Source organism: Cervus elaphus, chromosome 1 (genome assembly GCF_910594005.1).
Source record: "Cervus elaphus chromosome 1, mCerEla1.1, whole genome shotgun sequence".
NCBI classification, from domain to species: Eukaryota; Metazoa; Chordata; class Mammalia; order Artiodactyla; family Cervidae; genus Cervus; species Cervus elaphus.
Genome location: NC_057815.1, coordinates 97,393,864 through 97,414,474, shown reverse-complemented (window position 1 = coordinate 97,414,474; position 20,611 = coordinate 97,393,864). Strand labels below are relative to the sequence as shown.

The 20,611-nt window shown below is 51.4% G+C and overlaps 1 protein-coding gene across 4 annotated transcripts in view; it reads right to left on the bottom strand.

Annotated features, from left to right (window-relative positions):
* The window catches only part of DTX4 (deltex E3 ubiquitin ligase 4), a 39,834-nt gene that overhangs the window by 3,940 nt on the left and 15,283 nt on the right, over window positions 1-20,611 (bottom strand). The window contains exons 3-8 of one of the 4 annotated variants that reach the window (XM_043914343.1): window positions 20,121-20,182; window positions 18,701-18,862; window positions 16,607-16,668; window positions 15,285-15,437; window positions 11,780-11,941; window positions 5,300-5,389 (exon numbers count right to left, since the gene is read on the bottom strand). In XM_043914343.1, the coding sequence (XP_043770278.1) occupies window positions 5,336-5,389; window positions 11,780-11,941; window positions 15,285-15,437; window positions 16,607-16,668; window positions 18,701-18,862; window positions 20,121-20,182 (655 nt within the window). In that variant the 3' untranslated portion in view covers window positions 5,300-5,335. Of the gene's footprint in view, window positions 1-5,299; window positions 5,390-11,779; window positions 11,942-12,626; window positions 14,191-15,284; window positions 15,438-16,606; window positions 16,669-18,700; window positions 18,863-20,120; window positions 20,183-20,611 lie in introns of those variants that run through there. The other 3 variants (XM_043914351.1, XM_043914336.1, XM_043914328.1) reach the window with 3 other exon arrangements.

Below are 20,611 nucleotides of genomic sequence, written 5' to 3'. Positions count from 1 at the left end.
CCTGGGAAACCAGCATTATAGCTCCATTTTAAAAGCTGCCATCTAGGAATTCAAGGCTCTTAGGAACAACCTGAGATCTTCTGAGCCGTGTCCACCACCCCCAGCCATGCCCTCTTACACCAGGAGATGTAAGAGATGTGAGTTTGATCCCTGGGTTGGGAAGATCCCCTGGAGGAGAGCATGGAAACCCATTCTAGTATTCTTGCCTGGTGAATCCCATGGACAGAGGAGCCTCATGGCCTACGGTCCATGGGGTCACAGAGAGTTGGACACGACTGAAGTTGACTTAGCATGCGTGATTCTGGGCCCTAACCTTAGTTAGGTGGATACATCAGGCTATGGTCCATGGAGTCACACACACCACTGGAGTGTGGCATTAACTGATTCACAGCTAAAGCTGTGCAATGCTTCTCCAGGGACATGGTAGAAGTGTTTGGCCTCGTCCAGGCCATTTCATAGTTATTTTTTCATCCGATCCTCACAACCACCCTTGGCTGTGAGGGAAATCCTAGCGCGAGGTCTGGCAGGTGCTATCATTACCTCTGAGTTATGGGTGAGGCTCACAGACGTGCCAGGACTTGCAGAATATTTTAACTCAGCTACACTGAAAAAGAGTCTTGGTTGAGGAAGACAAACGCCTGACACCCTGACCAGTGTGAAGAAGGCACCTGATAAAAATCCATTGGGTTCAAAACCAAACGACTGCAAACATGGTGTGAGCTGGAGGTGAGGAATCTTAATAGCGATCAGACTGGCGGGCGCTTCCTAGTGGCTCAGTGGTCAAGAATCTGCCTGCTGGTGCAGGAGATGTGGGTTCTATTCCCGATCCAGGAAGATCTCACAGGCCTCGGAGCTCGTGAGCCATGACCATTGACCCTGTGCTCTAGAGTCCAGGAGCCCCAACTACTGATCCCTTGTGCCCCAACGACAGAAGCTCCTGCACCCCAGAGCCCATGCTCTGCAATAAGAGAAGGCACCGCAGCTAGAGAAAAGTCTGTGCCGTGAAGAGCCAGCATGAAGACCCAGCACAGTCAAAAAAGAAAGAAAAGGCTGGAAGATGCTGAAACTAAGAGCCACCGTTTCCTGAGTGCTTACTTACTAAGTGCCAGGCTCTGGCTCATCTAATGGTCCTAACAGTTGGCTACGACAAGATGCTCATTATCCCCTCTCTGCGGAAGAGGAAACAGGTTCAGAAGATAACAGATGGGTCTGGGTCATGCAGCTTGAAAGTGCTAGAGCGGGGCCCTGACTTCAGGGCTGCCTGCCTTTACAATCTGGTCTCAGTCACGACTATGCTGACCCACAGGTGGGCGTCAGGATAGAATTCACGGAGGGTATGCTTGTGAGCTGAGTCTCAGAGAGTGGGTAGGATTTGAGGTGTATTAACAGAGAAGAATGTACAGGTGCAGGAAAGACATATCATCCGAGGCATAGCTCACGGCTGTCACCACACTGGGCACTTCACAGATACTTATTGTTGTTATTACTTAGTTGTTAAGTTGCATCCGACTCTTCTGTGACCCCAAGGACTGCAGCCCACCTGGCTCCTCTGTCCATGGAATTTCCCAGGCAAGAACACTGGAGTAGATTGCCATTTCCTTTTCCAGGGTTATCGTCCCAAACCAGGGATCAAACCCACGTCTCCTGCCTTGGCCAGTGGATTCTTTACCACTGAGTCACTAAGGAAGCCTTTCATCAATGCTGTATGTGCTAGTCACTCAGCTGTATGTGACTCAGTAACTCCTTAGACTGTAGCCTGACAAGCTCCTCTGTCCATAGGATTCTCCAGGCAAGAGTACTGGAGTGGGTTGCCATTTCCTCCTCCAGGGGATCTTCCCGATCCAGGGATTGAACCCAGGTCTCCTGCATTGCAGGCAGATTCTTCACAAATGTGAAGAAACTCTTCACAAAAAAGAATTATTCACTTAATTCTTACAACATCCTGTCCACAGAGCTAGAAATGATCACACTCTCAAAGATTGGGAGCCTGAGACTTAAATCAGCTTCATGTCCATTTCCCACACGAGATAAGCAGCAGGAGTAGGATTTGAAGCCAGGCTGGTCTGGGTTCAAAGCTTACGCTCTATCACCTTGCTCTGCAAAGGAGCCCAGAGTGAGGGTCTGAGAACAGCAGGCATGAGGAGATAAAGGTGAGGAATTGGTGGGAAGGGACAATTCAGACCCAGATTGTGGGAGGTCTTGTCTACTGAACCGAGAAAACAATCCTTGTAAAGAAGGAAGGGAAACCATCCTAACAGCTTTGTGTTGTTTTCTCTCACTTTATTTCCATTAAACAAAGGAGACTGATGTGGGAAACTGTGTTTCAGGATCACTATTCTTGTGACAGAATAGTTTGGAGGATTAGGAAAAGATTCAAGTGGTCTGGAGGGCAGTGCAGGGAGGAATGTGTGGCTCAAGGCCAGAATGTTCATGCGTCCAACCTGGTTCCAGGGATACAGAACATAGTAAATCCCCTAGATATGAGTGAATTTTGTCCAGATAGTGCATCCGTAAGCTCAATGTGTTCATAAGTCCAACCCAACTAACACAAACAGCTATACAGTACTGTACCATAATAGTAGTTTATAATACTTTTCACACAAATAATACATGAAGAACAAACAAAAAATGAGGAAAACATTTTTAATCTTACAGTACAGTACCTCGGATGTGAGAGTTGGACTATAAAGAAAGCTGAGCACCAAAGAACTGATGCTTTTGAACTGTGGTGTTGGGGAAGACTCTTGAGAGTCCTTTGGACTGCAAGGAGAGCCAACCAGTCCATCCTAAAGGAAATCAGTCCTGAATATTCATTGGAAGGACTGATGCTGAAGCTGAAGCTCTGATACTCTGGCCACCTGATGGGAAGAACTGAGTCATTTGAAAAGACCCTGATGCTGGGAAAGATTGAGGGCAGGAGGAGAAGGGGATGGCAGAGGATGAGATGGCTGGATTGCATCACCGACTCGATGGACATGAGTTTGGGTGGACTCCGGGAGTTGGTGATGGACAAGGAGGCCTGGTGTGCTGTGGTTCATGGGGTTGCAAAGAGTCGGACGTGACTGAGCGACTGAACTGAACAGAACAGCACCTTGAAAAGCCTGTGGTACGACAGCTGGCACACAGGGGCTGGCATCGAGTGGACAGGCCAGAAGAGTCACTGATTAGAGGAGGGAGAGGACGTGGGAGGCAGTGGAGCTGAGGGACCGTCAGCAATAGGAGACAGGGGAAGCTGTAATGTCACTCACGCCTGATGCTGGTGGAACGCACGCGTGCGTCTTCGAAAGTTCACAACTTGAAGGTTTGCATGTAGGGGACTTACTGTATGTCATTAACACAAAGAACGACCTGGTAGAGAAACAGCTCTTCGCAAGAGGATTCCAGTTTTAACCATGGGACTTGATGGTGGGGTCGTTTAGCCAGCAGTTGGGGCTGCAGGTCTCAGGTGTAGAGACTTGTTGGCTCTGGGCAAAGGGGTACCAGGACTGGCCCTGACTCCTAATCTGGGGACACTGCACTGGGCACCTCTTCAGGATGACGTGGTTGATGCTCTTGTTGTCCCAGACTCTCCGCTTCTCCCGCCGTGAGAGACTCTAGGCACACTCTTTGCCAAGGAGCCTCCTGGTAAGCAGGACACCAGCTCCTGGTCTGGCTCGCTAGTGACTTGCGGGGGCCTATGAAAGGTACGGGGCTTCCCTGGTGCTGCAGATGGTAAAGAATCTGCATCCCAATGCAGGAGACATGGGTTCAATCCCTGGGTCAGAAAGATCCCCTGGAGGAGGAAATGTCAACCCACTCCAGTATTCTTGCCTGGGAAACCCCATGGACAGAGGAGGCTGGCAGGCCTCCGTGGTATCCATGGGGTCACAAAAGAATCGGACACAACTTAGCACAACTGTTGAGCAGCTAAACAGCATGAGCAGAAGTCACAAGCTTCAGGGGGAAGCTTTGGTGGGATTGTACACTCCACTTGGATTCTGTCTCAGTCCTCTGCCCCATTCCACCAGGAGGGGATGGACCAGGGAAGCAAAACTCTTTCTCCCTGAATTTTAGAACCAGATCCATGAAAGCTAACCCACAGCAGCCACTGAGCCACAATCAGTAACACGAAACTGTATGAGAAATAAACGTGTTGGCGGAAGGCACTGAGATTTACAGGCTGCTTGTTACATGCCAGGACCTAGAGAAAGCTAACTAAGACGCATCTCTTGGCCAATAAATCAATAGTTCTTTTCACTTTCAAGATCAGGAAAGGTTTTTAAAAACCCAGTGATTTTTCTGGACTTACCCACAGAAAAAATGAACATGAAGTTGTAATTTTAACTTTTGAGTTCATGGAACCACTGAAGCCTCCCCAGGAATCACTAGGAATCCAGAAACCCAGCGATTTTCCCTCTGCTGTTTTGGGGAAAGTCACAGTGTTCACTGACTGAGTCCCTAGTAGCTCAGTGGTAAAGAATCTGCCTGCCAATGCCAGCAACTTGGGTTGGATCCCTGGGTCGAGAAGATCCCCGGGAGAAGAAAATGGTAACCGACTCCAGTGGGTTATTATTATTATAATTATTATTACTCTTGCCTGGAAAATCCCATGGACAGGGAAGGTTAGCGGGCTACAGTCCCTGGGGTCACAAAGTCAGCCATGACTTAGCAACTAAATAACAACAAAAATATTCATTACAGAAAAAAGTAAAATGCCACAAATTAAGATCCTTGCCCTAGAGCAGTACTTCCCAAGCATTCAGGTGCTGTCAGGCCACCTGAGATCTGGTTAAAATGAAGTAGGTTCTAAGGTCCTATATTTACATCGAACTCCCAGGTGTTGCTACTGCTGCTCTTCCCAGGACCTGCCATTAAGCAGCAAAGCTCTAGAGAAAGATTTTTAAAATAGATGAATTATTGCCCGTAAAATCCAGGGGAGAAAAAAGCCAAAAGTCCAGCCCCCACCATCCTACAAAAATAAAATTGCAATCATATCTTTTCACACCTCTAGCTGACTGGACTATGACTTGGGACTTTTTTATTTTGACCCAGACCATTTGTAAAGTCTTTATTGAATCTGTTACAATATTGCTTCTGTTTTCATTTTGGTGATCTGGTGCAAGGCGTCGGGGGATCTTAGTTCCCCGACCGGGAACCGAACCTGCACCCTTGCATGGGAAGGCGGAGTTTTGACGCTGGACCATCAGGGAAGTCTTTCTACGGTGACTTGATTACAGGGGCACCTAGAGTTCAGAGACCTGGCTCTGTTCAGCGCCACGGGGAGCAGAGCTGGGGCCAGGACGCTGATACCTGCCCTCACCTTTCTCCCCTTCTCGCTGTCCGGGAGGTAACAGTGTCAAGGGAAGCCACGGGCACTGAAGCTTTTCCCAGGATTCGGGTGTTCTGGCCCCTGAAAGCAAAAAGAGAGCAAAGAGCATTTTAAAAAGTCTTTCAGATAAGGGTTGTGATTGACCCAAATACTAATGGATCCAAATATTATTATCCAAATAATAATAGCCATCAGGTCTAGACAGAGAACAGACCCAAAGAGCGATGGGGCGGTGGTTTAACACATACTGGAGTTCTTGGACCTGGGTCAGGACTCAGAGCTGGGGCCTTCCAGCTGTGTGAGCCGGAGCTGCCGTCTCTGGGGCTGTCGGTGTCCCAGCCCTCAAGGGGGGAAGACGGGTGATGCTCACCTTGTAGGACGTCATGTTAGGTGAGCCTGGGGCACTCTCAGAGTCCAGGAACTGTTTATATCATCTTCGTCAGCATCTCTTCCGGCTCTTTTGTTTCACAAAAGAGGAGATCTGCAGCCCCAGAGGTTAAATGACTTCCGTAGTGTTAACAGCTTTGCCAAAACCTCTGCCCAGGTTTCCTGGTGCATACTCTGGATTGTTTCACCGCTGAACTGCTCAGAATGACCCAAGTGCTTCTGAGCTCTGAGCCAAGGGCCGAGAGATCAGAACGATCTGAATGACTCTCGGGGATTTTCTCCTCGGTCCTCATGGGTTTTGCTTTCTTTTCTTATTGAATGATATGCTTATTGAATGATATGCCTTGTCATCTGCATGACTAAAAAGCTCCTAAGATTTCAACTGTCACCACCCAACACCCCTGTGAAGCAAGCTGTCTCAGGCCACCAAGTGGGAAAGAAACTGAATCAGAGTTTAGCCAAAAGCCAGTCTTCCTAATCAGGGTTCAGAATGGTCTACAGGCCCATTTGAGAAGCTCATGAAAAATGAGGGATTTCCTCCCAGTATCAATACACATATTTCCCCCCTACACACACATGCTTGTCTATCATTTCTGAGCAGCCCAGCCCCTCCTTAGAGGGGATGAAACTCTGTTTTAAAATCCCTTCTAGACAAAGCCAATATAATATGGATGATTCCACACTGCTCCTGGCACAAGCTCTCACACAGGAGACCAGTATCTCCCAGCTGAACAAATGAATGAGTGAGCAAATGAGTCATAACCAAACTGCAAGAAAAGACAGATTTCCCATTTTCCCTTACTATACATGACAGTTCCAAAATGATTTAACAATCATGTGATTCAAACAAACATGAACGGCGTGATTCAGACTGTCTCTGATTTTGCAGACTGAGCAGTATGTGTCCAGTGAGGCCTCAGGGAAGGAGAGGTTGCAGGGGTCAGAAAGAGGCAGCTGTGTCTTCCGGGAGGCGCAGGGCCGGACGCCTCTGAATTTCACGTTCGCGTGAAAGCACATTTACAACACTCCCGCGGCCAAGGCTGTTTCTAAGCCAGGCTGGACGACTGGTGGCCAGTTCTGATCGTGGCTCCGCTCCCCTCCCGCCTGGGCCTTGCCTGTCATGTGGTCAAAGTAGACGCCTGCCTGGCACCAGCTAAGCTCAGCAGTCACGATGTGCCCTGGGCCCGCGCACAGCTTCTCCCCTGGAGAATCATCTCCTGCAGGGAAGGCAGAGCTTACAGGTCCTCACTTCTCATGGCAGCCCAAGCCCGCATGGCCCTAGGAGTCTCCAGGGATGGACGTGGCACAGAGGATATAGCCACTGACTCTCAGGGGAGGTTCTATGGACTGGCTGTCAGGACAGTGCCCTTCGACACAAGCCTGGGTTTTTCTGGGGGAACCATGGCGCCTACAGAGGCGGCAGGTGGGCACCTCTGGACCCTCGTGCGGGCTCTCCACCCTCTGGTCCTGAAGCCCGGAAAAAACCCGCATCCTCCCAGGTGGTTTCCCCACCCCACACTTTGCCCCCTGCAGTCTGTCCTGCTTTCCACCAAGGACACGGGCTGTTTCTTGGGATTCCCATATTTCCGTTCATTTCCCCATCGGCCCCCTTGGCAGCCCTAGAGTCACCCCCGAAGTCTCGTTTGTCCTCATATCCAACTGCATCGCCCTGGTCCAGAGCCCTCCTGGGGTCATTGCCAGAAGCAGTGGTCCCCTAAGTGGGCGGTCAGATCATCTCGACTCTTTGGCCAGACTGGCTTTGCTAAAGTATCATCCCAACCACGTGGCCTCCCATGACCCTAACCACCCGCCCAAAGACCTTCAAGGACCAGATGCGCCCCCGGCCTGCTGAGGAGAGTCCGTGGTCCCCGCCCCAGAGGTCAGGGCCTCCTCTGACCGGGTCACTGTCTCCGCCCCCTGCCTGCTCCCTCCTCCTCCCCACCACCCGGGCAACTCAACCCAAATTAAACTTCTTCACGGGCCTCCTACAGCCCTCCTGTCTCTCCTCGGAAACTCCACTGTGTCTGCCAACTGAAAAATGGTCCTCCTTCCTGGTCGCCAGAGGGAAGGGCTAGTTCGGGAGTCTGGGATGGACATGCACACACTGCTGTGTTTAAAATGGACAGCGCAGCAGCTGTTCAGTGTTACGTGGCAGCCTGGAAGGGAGGGGAAAACGGATTCGTGTACATGTGTGGCTGAGTCCTTGGCTGTTCACCTGCAACTCTCACAGCACTGTTAATCGGCTGTATCCCAGTATAAACTAAAAAGTCAAACAAACAATATAACACTAACAACTTTCTCTTCCATTTCTTCATGTCTTTGCCCTACTACCGAGGGTCCTGCCCCAGAAAGGTTCCTCTGACTGTCCCAGACAGACAGACAGACGTAGGCCCTCTTCCTTGCCCTGAGAAGTAGGATACTCAAAAATGATGGGGGCCACGTACTGAGCACCTTGGTCCTGTGCCCGGGACCTTCATGTGCACACTCAAACATTATCACCCATCTTTACAAAAGCCCTGCATATTGGCTTCCTGGTTGTGCAGGTAAAGAAACACGGCTCAGGAGAGTCAAGCGGTCAAGGTCTAAAATCCCCTGCGAAGGAGAAGATCATCCAAGGATCAGAACCCGGGTCCATCAGACTCTGAAGTCCTTGTCTTATCTCTGTCCCTTTGTCCACCCTGCTTTCCACATCTTTTACCAATGGTGCACATCAGTTTTTACTCTAGAGCTCAGTGACGTGTACGTATTTCTTCTTGACTAGTCGCTAAGTCCTTCAAAGAAGAACCGTGTTTTTTATTCAGTTCTTCTGCAGGCTGTTACGTTTCCCTGTTTTATTTCTTCCTAGTCCCAGTAGAATGGGGACTTGGGAGGAGTAAAGATTGTGTCTGTGTCACTCACCACTCTTCCTCTAGCACCTAGTCTGGCCTACAGTTGACACTCAAATATTTGTTAAATAAAAGATAAAGGGAGGAAGGCAAGGAGGAAGGAGGAAAGGAGGGTAAACTAATAAATATTTGGTAAATAAAGGAATCCAGGGAGCCCCCAGAACATTTAGAGAAAGCTACAGTGTGTGAAGGAAGGGACACATTTGTGTCTGGTGTTGTTCCGTCGCTCAGTCAGGTCCTACTATTTGTGACCCCGTGGACTTTGGCCCACCAGGCTCCTCTGTCCATGGGATTCTCCAGGCAAGAACACTGGAGTGGGTTGCCACGCCCTTCTCCAGGGAATCTTCCTGGACCAGGAATGGAACCCACATCTCCTGCATTAGCAGGTGGATTCTTTACCACTAAGCCATCTGGCAAACCCCACATCTGTATTTATTTACTGCCAGGGAAATTGTTCAGTTTCTTCCTCTGGGCTGTCTTTAAGAAGAATCCCAAGAAGAAAGACATGCCCACAAAAGTCAAGGACTATCAACTTACACGTGCAAATACCGTCTGACAAAAAAGATTCCACTTCTAGAAAATTATTCTATGGAGATACTCACAGGCGTGAGAGGTTATTCATTATAGCATTATTTGTTAAAGCAAAACATTGGAAACAATCCATACGCCCATCACATGGAGACTGCTGAATACAAATTATGGTCCCTTTATACAAGGGATGATTATGCAAAGCTAAGCAAGAATGCGGAAGTTCTCTCTCTATGGACATGGGAAGATCTACAGTCTATATTGGGCATTGAAAATACAGCTTGCAGAACAATGTGGTGGGTACGTCACCCTTTGTGTGAAGCCAGGAGGAGTGGAAGAAGTCTTTGTTGCAAATGCACAAAGAACCCTGGAAGGATGCGTAAGAAAGTAAGGATGGCGGTGGTGAGGGGGGAGGGTGAGACAGGATGGAGGGGCCGCAGGGTGGGAAGGAGACTTACCACAGTGTAGCATTGTCTTAGCAGTTCAGGCTGCTCTACAATGACAGCAAAAATAACAGAAATTCATTTTTCACAGTTCTTGAGACTGAGGAGTTTAAGACCAAGGTGTTGGCAGATTCAGTGTCTGATGAGACTCTACCACGTAAATTGTTTGCTTCCACAGTTTCACAGCTGGAGACGAAGTGGCCTCAGGAAGAATTATACCTTCAGTCTCATCTCGCTGTGGTTTAGATGATATTTAAAAAGACTTCGGACTTAGATTTTAAAGTGCATGCTGGGGCCCTTCCCTGGCAGTCCTGGGGCTAAGACTCTTCACTGCCAAAGCAGGGGACCCGAGTTCGATCCCTGGTCAGGGAACTAGATCCCACATACCACAACTAAGACGCCGAGCAGCCAAATAAATAAACACTTTTAAAAAATAATTAAAGTGGGTGCTGGACTGTGCTAAGACTTTGAGGACTACTGGGATGGGATGAATGAATGTATTTTGTGGGTAGGAAGGACACAAATTTTCAGAGGCCAGGGGCGAAAAGCTATAGATTGAAAGCCTGGGTTCCCACCAAAATTAATATGTTGAAATCTCACCCCCAATGTGATGGCATTAGGATCTGGGAATGTCCCACAGGGGGGGATTAGGTGAAGCCACCATGAATGGGGTTGTGTGTGTGTGTGTGTGTGTGAGTCAGTCACTCATGTCCAACTCTTTGCAACCCCATGGACTGTGGCCCGCCAGGCTCCTCTGTCCATGGGATTCTCCAGGCAAGAAGACTGGAGTGGGTTGCCATTTCCTTCTCTGATGGACGGGGTTAGCACCTTATAAAGCAGACACTAGACAGCTCCCTCACCCTATGGTCATGTGAGGACACAGTGAGAGGATAGTCTAGGAACCAGGAAGAGGGTTCCACCAGACCCTGAGTCTGCTGGCACTTTGATCTTGAACATCTCAGCCTCCACAAGTATGGAAAATAAATTTCTGTTGTTTAAAAGCAGGAGATGGGGATTGACATATATGCACCACTATATATAAAATAGATAATTAATAAGGAACTACTATATAGCACAGGGAACTATACTCAGCACTCTGTAATGACCTATATGGGAAAAGAATCTAAAAAAGAGTGGATATATATAAATATATAACTGCAACCATGAAATTAAAAGACACCTGCTCCTTGGAAGTGTCATAGCTTTTCTAGTTATGAGAAACCTAGACAGCGTGTTAAAAAGCAAAGACATCCTTTTTGCCAACAAAGGTCCGTCTAGTCAAAGCTATGGTTTTTCCAGTAGTCATGTATGGATGTAAGAGTTGTACCATAAAGAAGGCTGAGTACCAAAGAATTGATGCTTTTGAACTGTGGTGTTGGAGAAGACTCTTGAGAGTCCCTTGGACTACAAGGAGATGGATGCAACCAGTCCATCCTAAAGGAGATCAGTCCTGGGTGTTCATTGGAAGGACTGATGCTGAAGCTGAAATTCCAATACTTTGGCCACCTCATGCGAAGAGCTGAGTCATTTGAAAAAATCCTGATGCTGGGAAAGATTGAGGGCAGGAGGAGAAGTGGACGACAGAGGATGAGATGGTTGGATGGCATCACCGACTCAATGGACATGAGTTTGAGCAAACTCAGGGAGACAGTGAAGGACAGGGAGGTCTGGCGTGCTGTGTTCCATGGGGTCGCAAAGAGTCGGACACGACTGAGCAAAGAACAACAGCAACAACTGAATCACTCTGTTGTGCACCTGAACCTAACACAACACGGGAAATCAACTGTACTCCAATAATTTTTTTTTAAGTCTGTGTTTTTTGTTCTCCTTTTAAATTTTATATGAGTGCATGTGTGCTAAGTCACCTCAGTCACGTCCGACTCTGTGACCCCATGGACTGTAGCCCGCCGGGCTCCTCTGTCAATAGGATTCTCCAGGCAAGAATACTGGAGTGGGTTGTCCTCCTCCAGGGCATCTTCCTGACCCAGGGACTGAACTGGGGTCTCCTGCGGCTCCTACACTGCAGACAGATTCTTCACTGCTGAGCCCCGGGGAATAGTTGATTAACCATGTTACGTGAGTTTCAGGTGTACAGAAAGATGGGTTGGACATGAACACATTCTGTGTTTTTCCTTGGTTACAGCGGCCTAGGTGAACTAAAGACAAACACCGACCTGCAAACATTTAAACGTGAAGTCATAAAAGCCAGTGGCCAAGGGCGGGCTGACCTGAATGCCGGGGGGGATGCTGTAGATGATCCGGATGGTTCTGCAGTCCGGATGCCCAGGCAGGGAGTGGGGGATGACGTGGTACTCCATTTTCCCTGGAGGCTGGGTGCCCGTCTTCACCCCGTAAATGGTCTTACAGGTTGGACACTGCAAACTCCCATCCTGAAGAGACAAGGCCCGAACTTCTAGTGTGGGAAATAGCTTTGGTCAGGACCACCCCACCCAACCTGGAAAGGTACCAGAGATAAAGGGCTGGTGTGTGAGTCCCTCTGTCGTGTCTGACTCTTTGTGACCCCACGGACTGTAGCCCGCCAGCCTCCTATGTCCATGGGATTCTCCAGGCAAGAAGACTGGAGTGCGTTGCCATGCTCCTCTCCAGGGGATCTTCCCAATCCAGGGATGGAACCCCGTGTCTCCTGCATTGCAGGCATAATCTTTACTGGCTGAGTCACCAGGGAAGCCCCTAAAAGTTGGGGTCAGGGGCAAAATGCACCCACACCAGTACTAGATCTTAGCTGCTCCCCTGCCTGGTCACTGAAAGCCGAAGTTTTCTCCAAAGCAACAGGAGGAACACTCTATACCAGCCCCATGGTCCATGCTCAGGGACGTATGAGAAAGACCTCATCCTTAAGAGGGAGAAGGAAATGGCAATCTCCTCCAGTATTCTTGCCTGGAGAATCCTATGGACAGGGGAGCCTGGTGGGCTGCTGTCCATGGGGTCACAAAGAGTCGGACATGACTGAAGTGAAATAAGCAGCAGCAGCCCCATCCTCAAGAAGGGAACCAGGGTTTGCCCTGCTCATCAGGGCCCTGGGGGGCTTCCCAGGTGACTGAGCAAGTAACATCTCCACTTTCAGGGCTCTGCTGGGGCAATGGCGGTGGACTCTAGGTTCAGGGAGGTGAGGAGTCCTGGTTTCACAGCGGGACCTGGTGAAGTGCTGCCTGGGGGGGCAGCCTGGACAGTAAACCCTATTCCCAGGCTTGAAAACAGACAGGGGGTGAGGAGGAGCCCGTGAGTGGGCAGGGAATGACATGTATTCAATGTGCTGTCACACAGCTGGGACCAGAGCTCTCCAGGACATCCGGGTCTCCTCGGGGAAGACTGGGATCCGCGGTGGGGCTATTTAAGGATGCTTCAACCCGAACTCTACTCAGTTAAAGAAACAGCTTGCATTCAGCTTGTGTTCATGTGATCACAGGGTGGGAAGCCAAGGTCAGGGTCCCACTCTCTGCTCTGGTCTTAACTTGCTTCATGACCTTGGATGAATGACCCCATTTCTCTCTGGGCCCCTCTCACCCCTTTTAAAGAAAATAAAAAAGGCATGCTTCAAAGTGTTTAAGTGCGAAAGAGGATAAAAGACCATATCCGCACCCTTTTTGAAGCACCATGGAAATAAATGCAAAGGTACGAGATTATTCTTTTTTTTTTTCTTTTTCTTTTTTTTTAAGATTATTCTTATATGCAGTTATCAAAAGGAGAATGAAGGTGCTAATAAACCCCTTTAAATCCAAAATAACCTCTTCAAAGGCCGAGTCCCAGTGAAACCTTTTATTGCTGGGTCAGGAAGCTGAGCAGAGAATCCAGAGACACAGCGTCCATCAATAACTGAGCTCTCTGAGACACAGAAAGACCCCAACACTGGCACTTTGGGAATTTCAACCATAGGGCTACATCAGGATGAAGAAAAAAAAAATAGTCATAGTACAAAGGAGGTGTCAATTTGAATAAAAAGTGTTGAAAGTATTAGTCACTCAGTCACATTGGACTCTTTGTGACCCTACAGACAGCAGCCCTCCAGGCTCCTCTGACCATAGAGGATTCTCTATGATTCCAGCATCAAGGATACTAGAGTGGGTAGCCTTTCCCTTCTCCAGGGGATCTTCCTGACCCAGGGATCGAGCCCGGGTCGACCTTCACTGTAGGTGGATTCTTTACCGTCTGAGCCACCAGGGCAGCCCCTGTCCCTTTTTCTTCTCACTTTCAGCATGTTAGGAAGTAGGGATTGTTCTATCTCCATTTTCCAGATGGGAAATGAAGTCTCAGAGAGATTGACAGTCTTGCTGCCCGAGGTCATTTGGCTCCTCAGCCACGGTTTGCGCTTGGGCCGGCCGCCTTTTTTCTTTTCCCCCAGCAAGATATGGACAGGGCAGCCCCTGAAGGCCAGACACACTTTTGGATGAATAAGTGGCTGGTGAAGTCGCTCATTGTGTCCGACTCTTTGTGACCCCGTGGACTGTAGCCCAAGAGGCTCCTCCCTCCATGGGATTTTCCAGGCAAGAGTACTGGAGTGGGTTGCCATTTCCTTCTCCAGGAAGTGACTGGAGGATATCACAAAAATCACAGACTCTGATGCAATCCCAGCTGGGCCTGGAGAAATGAGTAGATTCGGAATCCCATAGGTGACCCAGGCCTAGGACAGAACACGAGAAAAGCCAAGGGCTTTAGGTGCTGTATGGAGAGACTTACCATCTGAGGACACACCCAGACTCCTGGAAACCAGCTCTGATGGGGGACCGCCCCTCCAGTATCATTGGTGGACAAGACAGGATCACACAGCCCTCCTCTCCAACAGTGGGCCTTAAGGGCCTTCCAGCTGTCCTCTGACAAAACTTTTATTGCCTTTGAAAGGACAATGAAAGGTGCCCAAAGAACACGAATTGTAACTGAAAAGCACTCGCCCTGGGAGAAGGAAGGGTGATTGGGAAGTCCTATGCCAGCATGAATGGACACTCCCCATGGGCCCATCATTAGAGAAAACTCCCTTCCAAACCCTCAGGGACAGACGTCTACACCTCTCAGACCACCACGCAGTGTAGACACTGGGAGGAGTTGGGTTTGTTGTTGTTCTTTAGTCATTCAGGCCTGTCCAACTCTTTGGCGACCCCATGGACTGTAACCCACCAGGCTTCTCTGTCCATGGGATTATCCCTGCAAGAATACTGGAGTGGGCTGCCATTATCCTTCTCCAGGGGATCTTCCTGACCCAGGGATGGAACTTGAATCTCCTGCATTGGCAGGCGGATTCCTTCCTGCTGAGCCACCAGGGAAGCCCCAGGAAGTTGGGCAGCATAGCCCAAAAGGAAGGTACAGACAGATTTTGCCAACATAATAATTTTGGGGAAAACTGATCAGGCTGAGAACAAACAAGATCATCACTCCTGCTCCTCTGGGGTGCTCCTGCATGCACGCTCAATCGCTTCAGTCATGTCAACTCTCTGCTACCCTAAGGACCTTAGCCCAGCAGACTCCTTTGTCCATGGAATTCTCCAGGCAAAAATACTGGAGTGGTTGCCATGCCCTCCTCCAGGGCATCATCCTGATCCAGGGATTGAACGTGCGTCTCCTGCACTGCAGGTGGATTCTTCACCGTTGAGCCAACAGGGAAGCCTGGGGGTGCCTCTAAGACTCCCCAAACCACCTGAGTGCCACTCCAATAAGGCCTCCAGGCTTGGGCGCCCCAGGGCCCACCTGGGAGGTCGTGGCACCCCCTGAGCTGGCACCCACCTTGTTGCCATTGTTGTACATGGCCACCAAGCAGTAGACGTGGTAGACGTGGCCGCACCGGGACAGCTTGCCCACCAGGTCCGGCTTGACCGTCGGCTGGGGGCCCTTGTAGCCCGACGGGGCAGTGAGGCGTTCCATGCAGATGGTGCAGTCCTGGGGCAGGAAAGGGGCAGAGGAGAAAGACCATCAGTTCCCACTCGGGCTGGGAGGCCACAGCACCTCCACGGTCTTCCGGCACGATCTCAGCAGCCAAGGAGGCTGTTACTGCTCCTCTTCCAGAAAGCCCACAAACCAGGGAACACACGCCTCTGGGAATCTAGACAGAATTCTGTCTTCTTTGGCACAGCAGAGTAACTCTTGAACTAATACCTGATGGTGATACATGCTAATTTAGGCTGCCATACAGAATGATAGCCCCTCCTTGGGGGCTGTGACTATCCTTCCGTTGGGTCCCTCAGTGGTCTGTGGAGGAAACTACTTGCTGATTTGACCCACTGACCATTTACTTATTTAAGTGGGACTTTTGTAAAAGAACTGTATTTGAAGTGCCCTGGGGAGGCTGTAGCACGTTTCAACATTTGGGGCCGGATAACTCTCTGCTGAGGACTTCCCTGGTGGTTAAGAATTCACCCGCCAGTGAAGGGGACACGGGTTTGATCCTGGTCTGGAAAGATTCCATACGCTGCAGGGCAACTAAGCCCACAAACGGCAACCACTGAAGCCCTGTGTTCCAGAGCCTGTGGTCTAGAACAAAGGAGGAGGCAGCAGAGAAAGAGATGGGCAGAGAGATCGCATCACCAGCTTAATGGACATGACTCTGAGCAAACACTGGGACAGGGGAGCCTGGCTGGCTCCAGTCCTCGTGTCTGCAAAGAGTCAGCCGTGATTCAGCAACTGAACAAACAGTTCTTCACTGTGGGTCCTGTTCTGGGCCTTCTGAGCAAGGTGGTGGGTTCAGCAGCATCTTTGGCCTTGGTTTGCTGGATACCACCAGCATCCCCCCCTTCCCTCCAGTTCTATAAAATCGCCTCTGGTTGAGAATCTCTGATCACCATCAAGCCCATTTTTAAGTCGGTTCCCATAATTTATCACACTGCTTTGCTTAAATTCACGGTAAGGTAGTGGAGCATCAGTCAGCAGTTTGCTGAACAGGCAGGTGTGAGAGGTTAAGCCACAGCTGTGGCCCAGGACATCCACTCCGACCAACTCTGCATCAGTCGGAACCCAGAAAGCAGCGCCAGCCGCCTCCTGCAGAAAACTGGCCAAGGAGATGACTCGGGGGGTGGGGAGGGTGAACCCCGCCCCGGTGGCTCTGGACTCACCTCATCTGGCGGGTGCCGGACTTTCTGCAGATACTTCTTCAACACTTCTTCTGGGGTTTTCCCTGTGGGGACAGGATGGTCAGTGGGTCGCCAAGACAAGCTGGACATGCCAGAGAGAGGGGCGTTGTTAGCCAGGCTCAGAGCTTTCAGAAAAGATGAGGAATCATCTTGCAGTTGGATTTAAGAATGGAAACGGGCCACAGGGGTGGAGGCGGGAGCTAGGTGGTCTGAGGTGGGAGGTGTTTACGTCCGCCTTATCTCCTGCGGTCACTGCCCTGACACCAGCCTGCCTAATCGCAACAAATCCACTTTTTCACTGTCACGGGCCGAGTGGGCTTCCCTTCCCCACCATCAAAGAGCCTGGACCTGCCCAAAGGCTGCATCGAGCTAACAGTAATGAAAGCACTCTGTAAAGAGTTGCACATTTCCAAACACTGGGCTGGTTTATGGCATTCGTTTCACGATGTGCTAAGGACCGTCTTGATCTGTAACGTGGCGTCAAAGCGCCATCATTTTTATGGGAAACTGGGACTTGACGACGGCAGCTTTCTAACGGTCTTCCTCCTGCCATGGTGCCGGTGCCCTCTGCCCAGCCGTAGGGAGACGGTGATGCGTCCTGGCAGGGGCAGTGACTCTGGGATCTGGGAGGAGGGGAGCCAGGCCCCTGAGAGGCAGCCTGGACTAGGAGCAGGGGTTGGCATGAGACAGCCATGCCAAGGGGCAGAGAAGGAATAAAGGGTTGGAGCCCCCTTGGCCTGAATGTCTCTGAGCTTGTCTTTCTCACCTAGACAGCGGGCAAGAACAATAGCACCTGCTCAGAGGGGCGCTCCGACCGTTAAACTCGCTAATGCACGGGCAGCCCTGCGGCACGTGGCGGCTGAGAGTCGGGTAAGTGTTATTAATAGTAACAGGAAGAATGGGAAAGCGCAAAGTCCTGTCATTTCCTATGAGACCGCCAGGAAGGCGAGCGAGTTCATTTAAGCAGAGAAAGTCGATAGACTGGAAAAGTAGGACAGGGTTTCACCAAGTGGCTCCTCCAACGTCCAAAAGCTGGGGTGCAGGCCCTCCCTTCCCACTGCCCTGCTTCACTTACAAGAATTAAGCTTCTGTCGACTGAGAGCCTATTGCTTGCTGAGCTAAGTTATAACACGCATATGATCCCACTGAAATGTCACCAGTTTGCAAGGGGAGGGCTTAGGGCTGACGGTCGAATCATTTAGAAACTGATACTAGAGACCAGGGGTTTCCCAGGTGGTGTGTTAGCGGTAAAGAATTTGCCTGCCAAAGCAGGAGATGCAGCTTTGATCCCCGGGTGAGGAAGATCCCCCGGACGAGGAAATGGTAACCCGCTCCAGGATTCCTGCCTGGGAAATCCCCTGGACAGAGGAGCCTGGCTGGCTACAATCTATGGGGTCACAAAGAGCCGGACAGGACTGAATGACTGAACACACACACACACACACCCCAGACTCACACACACACGCACGCGCGCACGCACCCCAGAGCTAGAGAGCGTGGCCGCAGAGGTCAGGCTGGGTCGTCGGGGCCCAGGTAGGCACAGGTATTGACCTCTTAGCTGCGGGACTGTGAGGAGGGGGGATGAGCTCTTGAAGGAGGGTCAAGGAGCCAGAGCTCCTGGAGAGTCCAGAGGGACACGAGACAGTGGTGACTCCCACTGCCTCCCAGGACACACCCGCTGGGTACCAGCTGTGTCCGTTGCAAAGGGGAGAAAACAGGCTGGCTGGAGTCTCATGACTTGCAGGTGACAAAGCTGGGATCTGAATCCAGGCTGTTCGGGTTCCCATGCTGAAGTGCTCCATCTATCTAGTGTATATTCTTTGTGTCACACGCTGTATCTTTACGTGTCTATATTGTTGCCCTGAATTTCTCTGTTTCTCAAAGGGTCTCCATCAGATCCAAGCCTATCCACTTTGGTGTAATCCTGAGAGTGGGGATTAGTTAGTCCATTTAGCAGATGCAGAAACCGAGGCACAGAAGGCAGGGGTGCAACCCTCAGTGGTGGAGACAGAGCCAGGCCGGGAGCCCAGTCTGTGACCTCCCCCCCAGGACTCCTTTTGACAAGGAAGCTGATACCTTTCTTGGCTTGCTTCTTGGTGGTCTTGCGGCTTGTGTTGGAAACCCCAGGGATGGATTTAATTTCGCTCTTGCTGACGGGGGGTGGGTGAAGGACCAGCTTTGGTGGCCGGGTGAGACACACGGGCAGCCCTGCCGCGCTCATGAGGATCCCAGTGATTCCTGGAAGATGAGGGCGCCAGGGAGGAGGGCTGGAGGGTCAGCCCCCAGCCCGCTCTACACTCCCTTCCTGGTAACTAACCCTACACTCCCCTCTAGGTAACCCAACTGTACAGTCCCCGCCCAGTAACCGACTCCACAGTCCACTCCCAGGTAACCCGCTCTACACTCCCCATCCAGTAACCGCCCAGTGACCGACTGTACAGTCCCCGCCCAGTAACTGACTGTACAGTCCATGCCCAGTAACGACTCCACAGTCCCCGCCCTGTGACCGACTCCACAGTCCCCGCCCAGTGACCGACTCCACAGTCCCCGCCCAGTAAGGGGCTCCACAGTCCCCGCCCAGTGACCGACTCCACGGTCCCCGCCCAGTAAGGGACTCCACAGTCCCCGCCCAGTGACCGACTCCACAGTCCCCGCCCAGTGACCGACTCCACAGTCCCCGCCCAGTGACCGACTCCACAGTCCCGCCCAGTGACCGACTCCACGGTCCCCGCCCAGTAACCGACTGTACAGTCCCCGCCCAGTGACCGACTCCACGGTCCCCGCCCAGTAAGGGACTCCACAGTCCCCGCCCAGTGACCGACTCCACAGTCCCCGCCCAGTGACCGACTCCACGGTCCCCGCCCAGTGACCGACTCCACGGTCCCCGCCCAGTAAGGGACTCCACAGTCCCCGCCCAGTGACCGACTCCACGGTCCCCGCCCAGTAACCGACTGTACAGTCCCCGCCCAGTAACGGACTCCACAGTCCCAGCCCAGTGACCGACTCCACGGTCCCCGCCCAGTAACCGACTGTACAGTCCCCGCCCAGTGACCGACTCCACGGTCCCCGCCCAGTGACCCGTCCTCATTTGTCTCAGTCACCACCGGATTCTTTTTACAAACGTCCGTGACACCTGCTGCTTTTGCTTTTCTTGTTTTTCACTTCTTTTATTTGTTTTTAAACTTTTCCTTTTGTATTGGGTACAGCGGATGAACGATGTGGTGACGGTTTCAGGTGAACTGCGTTTCCGTGCCTCCGTCCCCCTACAAACTGCCGTCCCGCCCAGGCTGCCATGACTGAGCTGAGTCCCCTGGGCTGGGCAGTAGCTGCTTGTTAGTTGTCCATTTAAAACAGACCAGCACGGACGGTACAGTCCACGGGGTCGCAAAACGTCGGACACGACTGAGCGACTTTCACTCCACTTAAGAGCGTTGGCGTCCATCCCAAAGGCCCTCCTAGTCTCGCCCTTTTCTCCCTTCACCCGGGGCTTCCTTACCTGCCAGCGCAGGGTTGACGGGGCTGGTCCCACTCAGGTTCTTCACGGGGACAGTGGGCACCCTACAGAAGCACAGAGCAGACACATCATGCGTTTGACAAGCGGGAAAAAAGGGTCACAGTGCTGGGAGCCCCAGAACATCGCCCACTGAGGGGGTTCCCCTCTCACAGGAATCACTTGCTCCTACTATAAAGCCGCAGTCAGCCCACAGCCAGAGCTGAGCCCTTCAAACCCCAGCAGAGCATGTCACAGCTCCGCTCAGAACCTCACAGCTCAGAAGGGCCCAGGGCTCGCTCAGAGTGCCAGCGAGGCCTGTCCCGCCCTGTAGAGCCATGGAACACCCCTGCCCCGAGCACCCCCCGCCAGCTCCCCGGTATCCCGAGTCACTCCTCTCCTCTCTGTGATGTTGCTGTTCCTCCTACAGGCTGGGCACACCCCAGCCTCAGGGCCTTTGCACGCGCGGTTCCCTCTGCCTGAAGCGTTTTTCCACC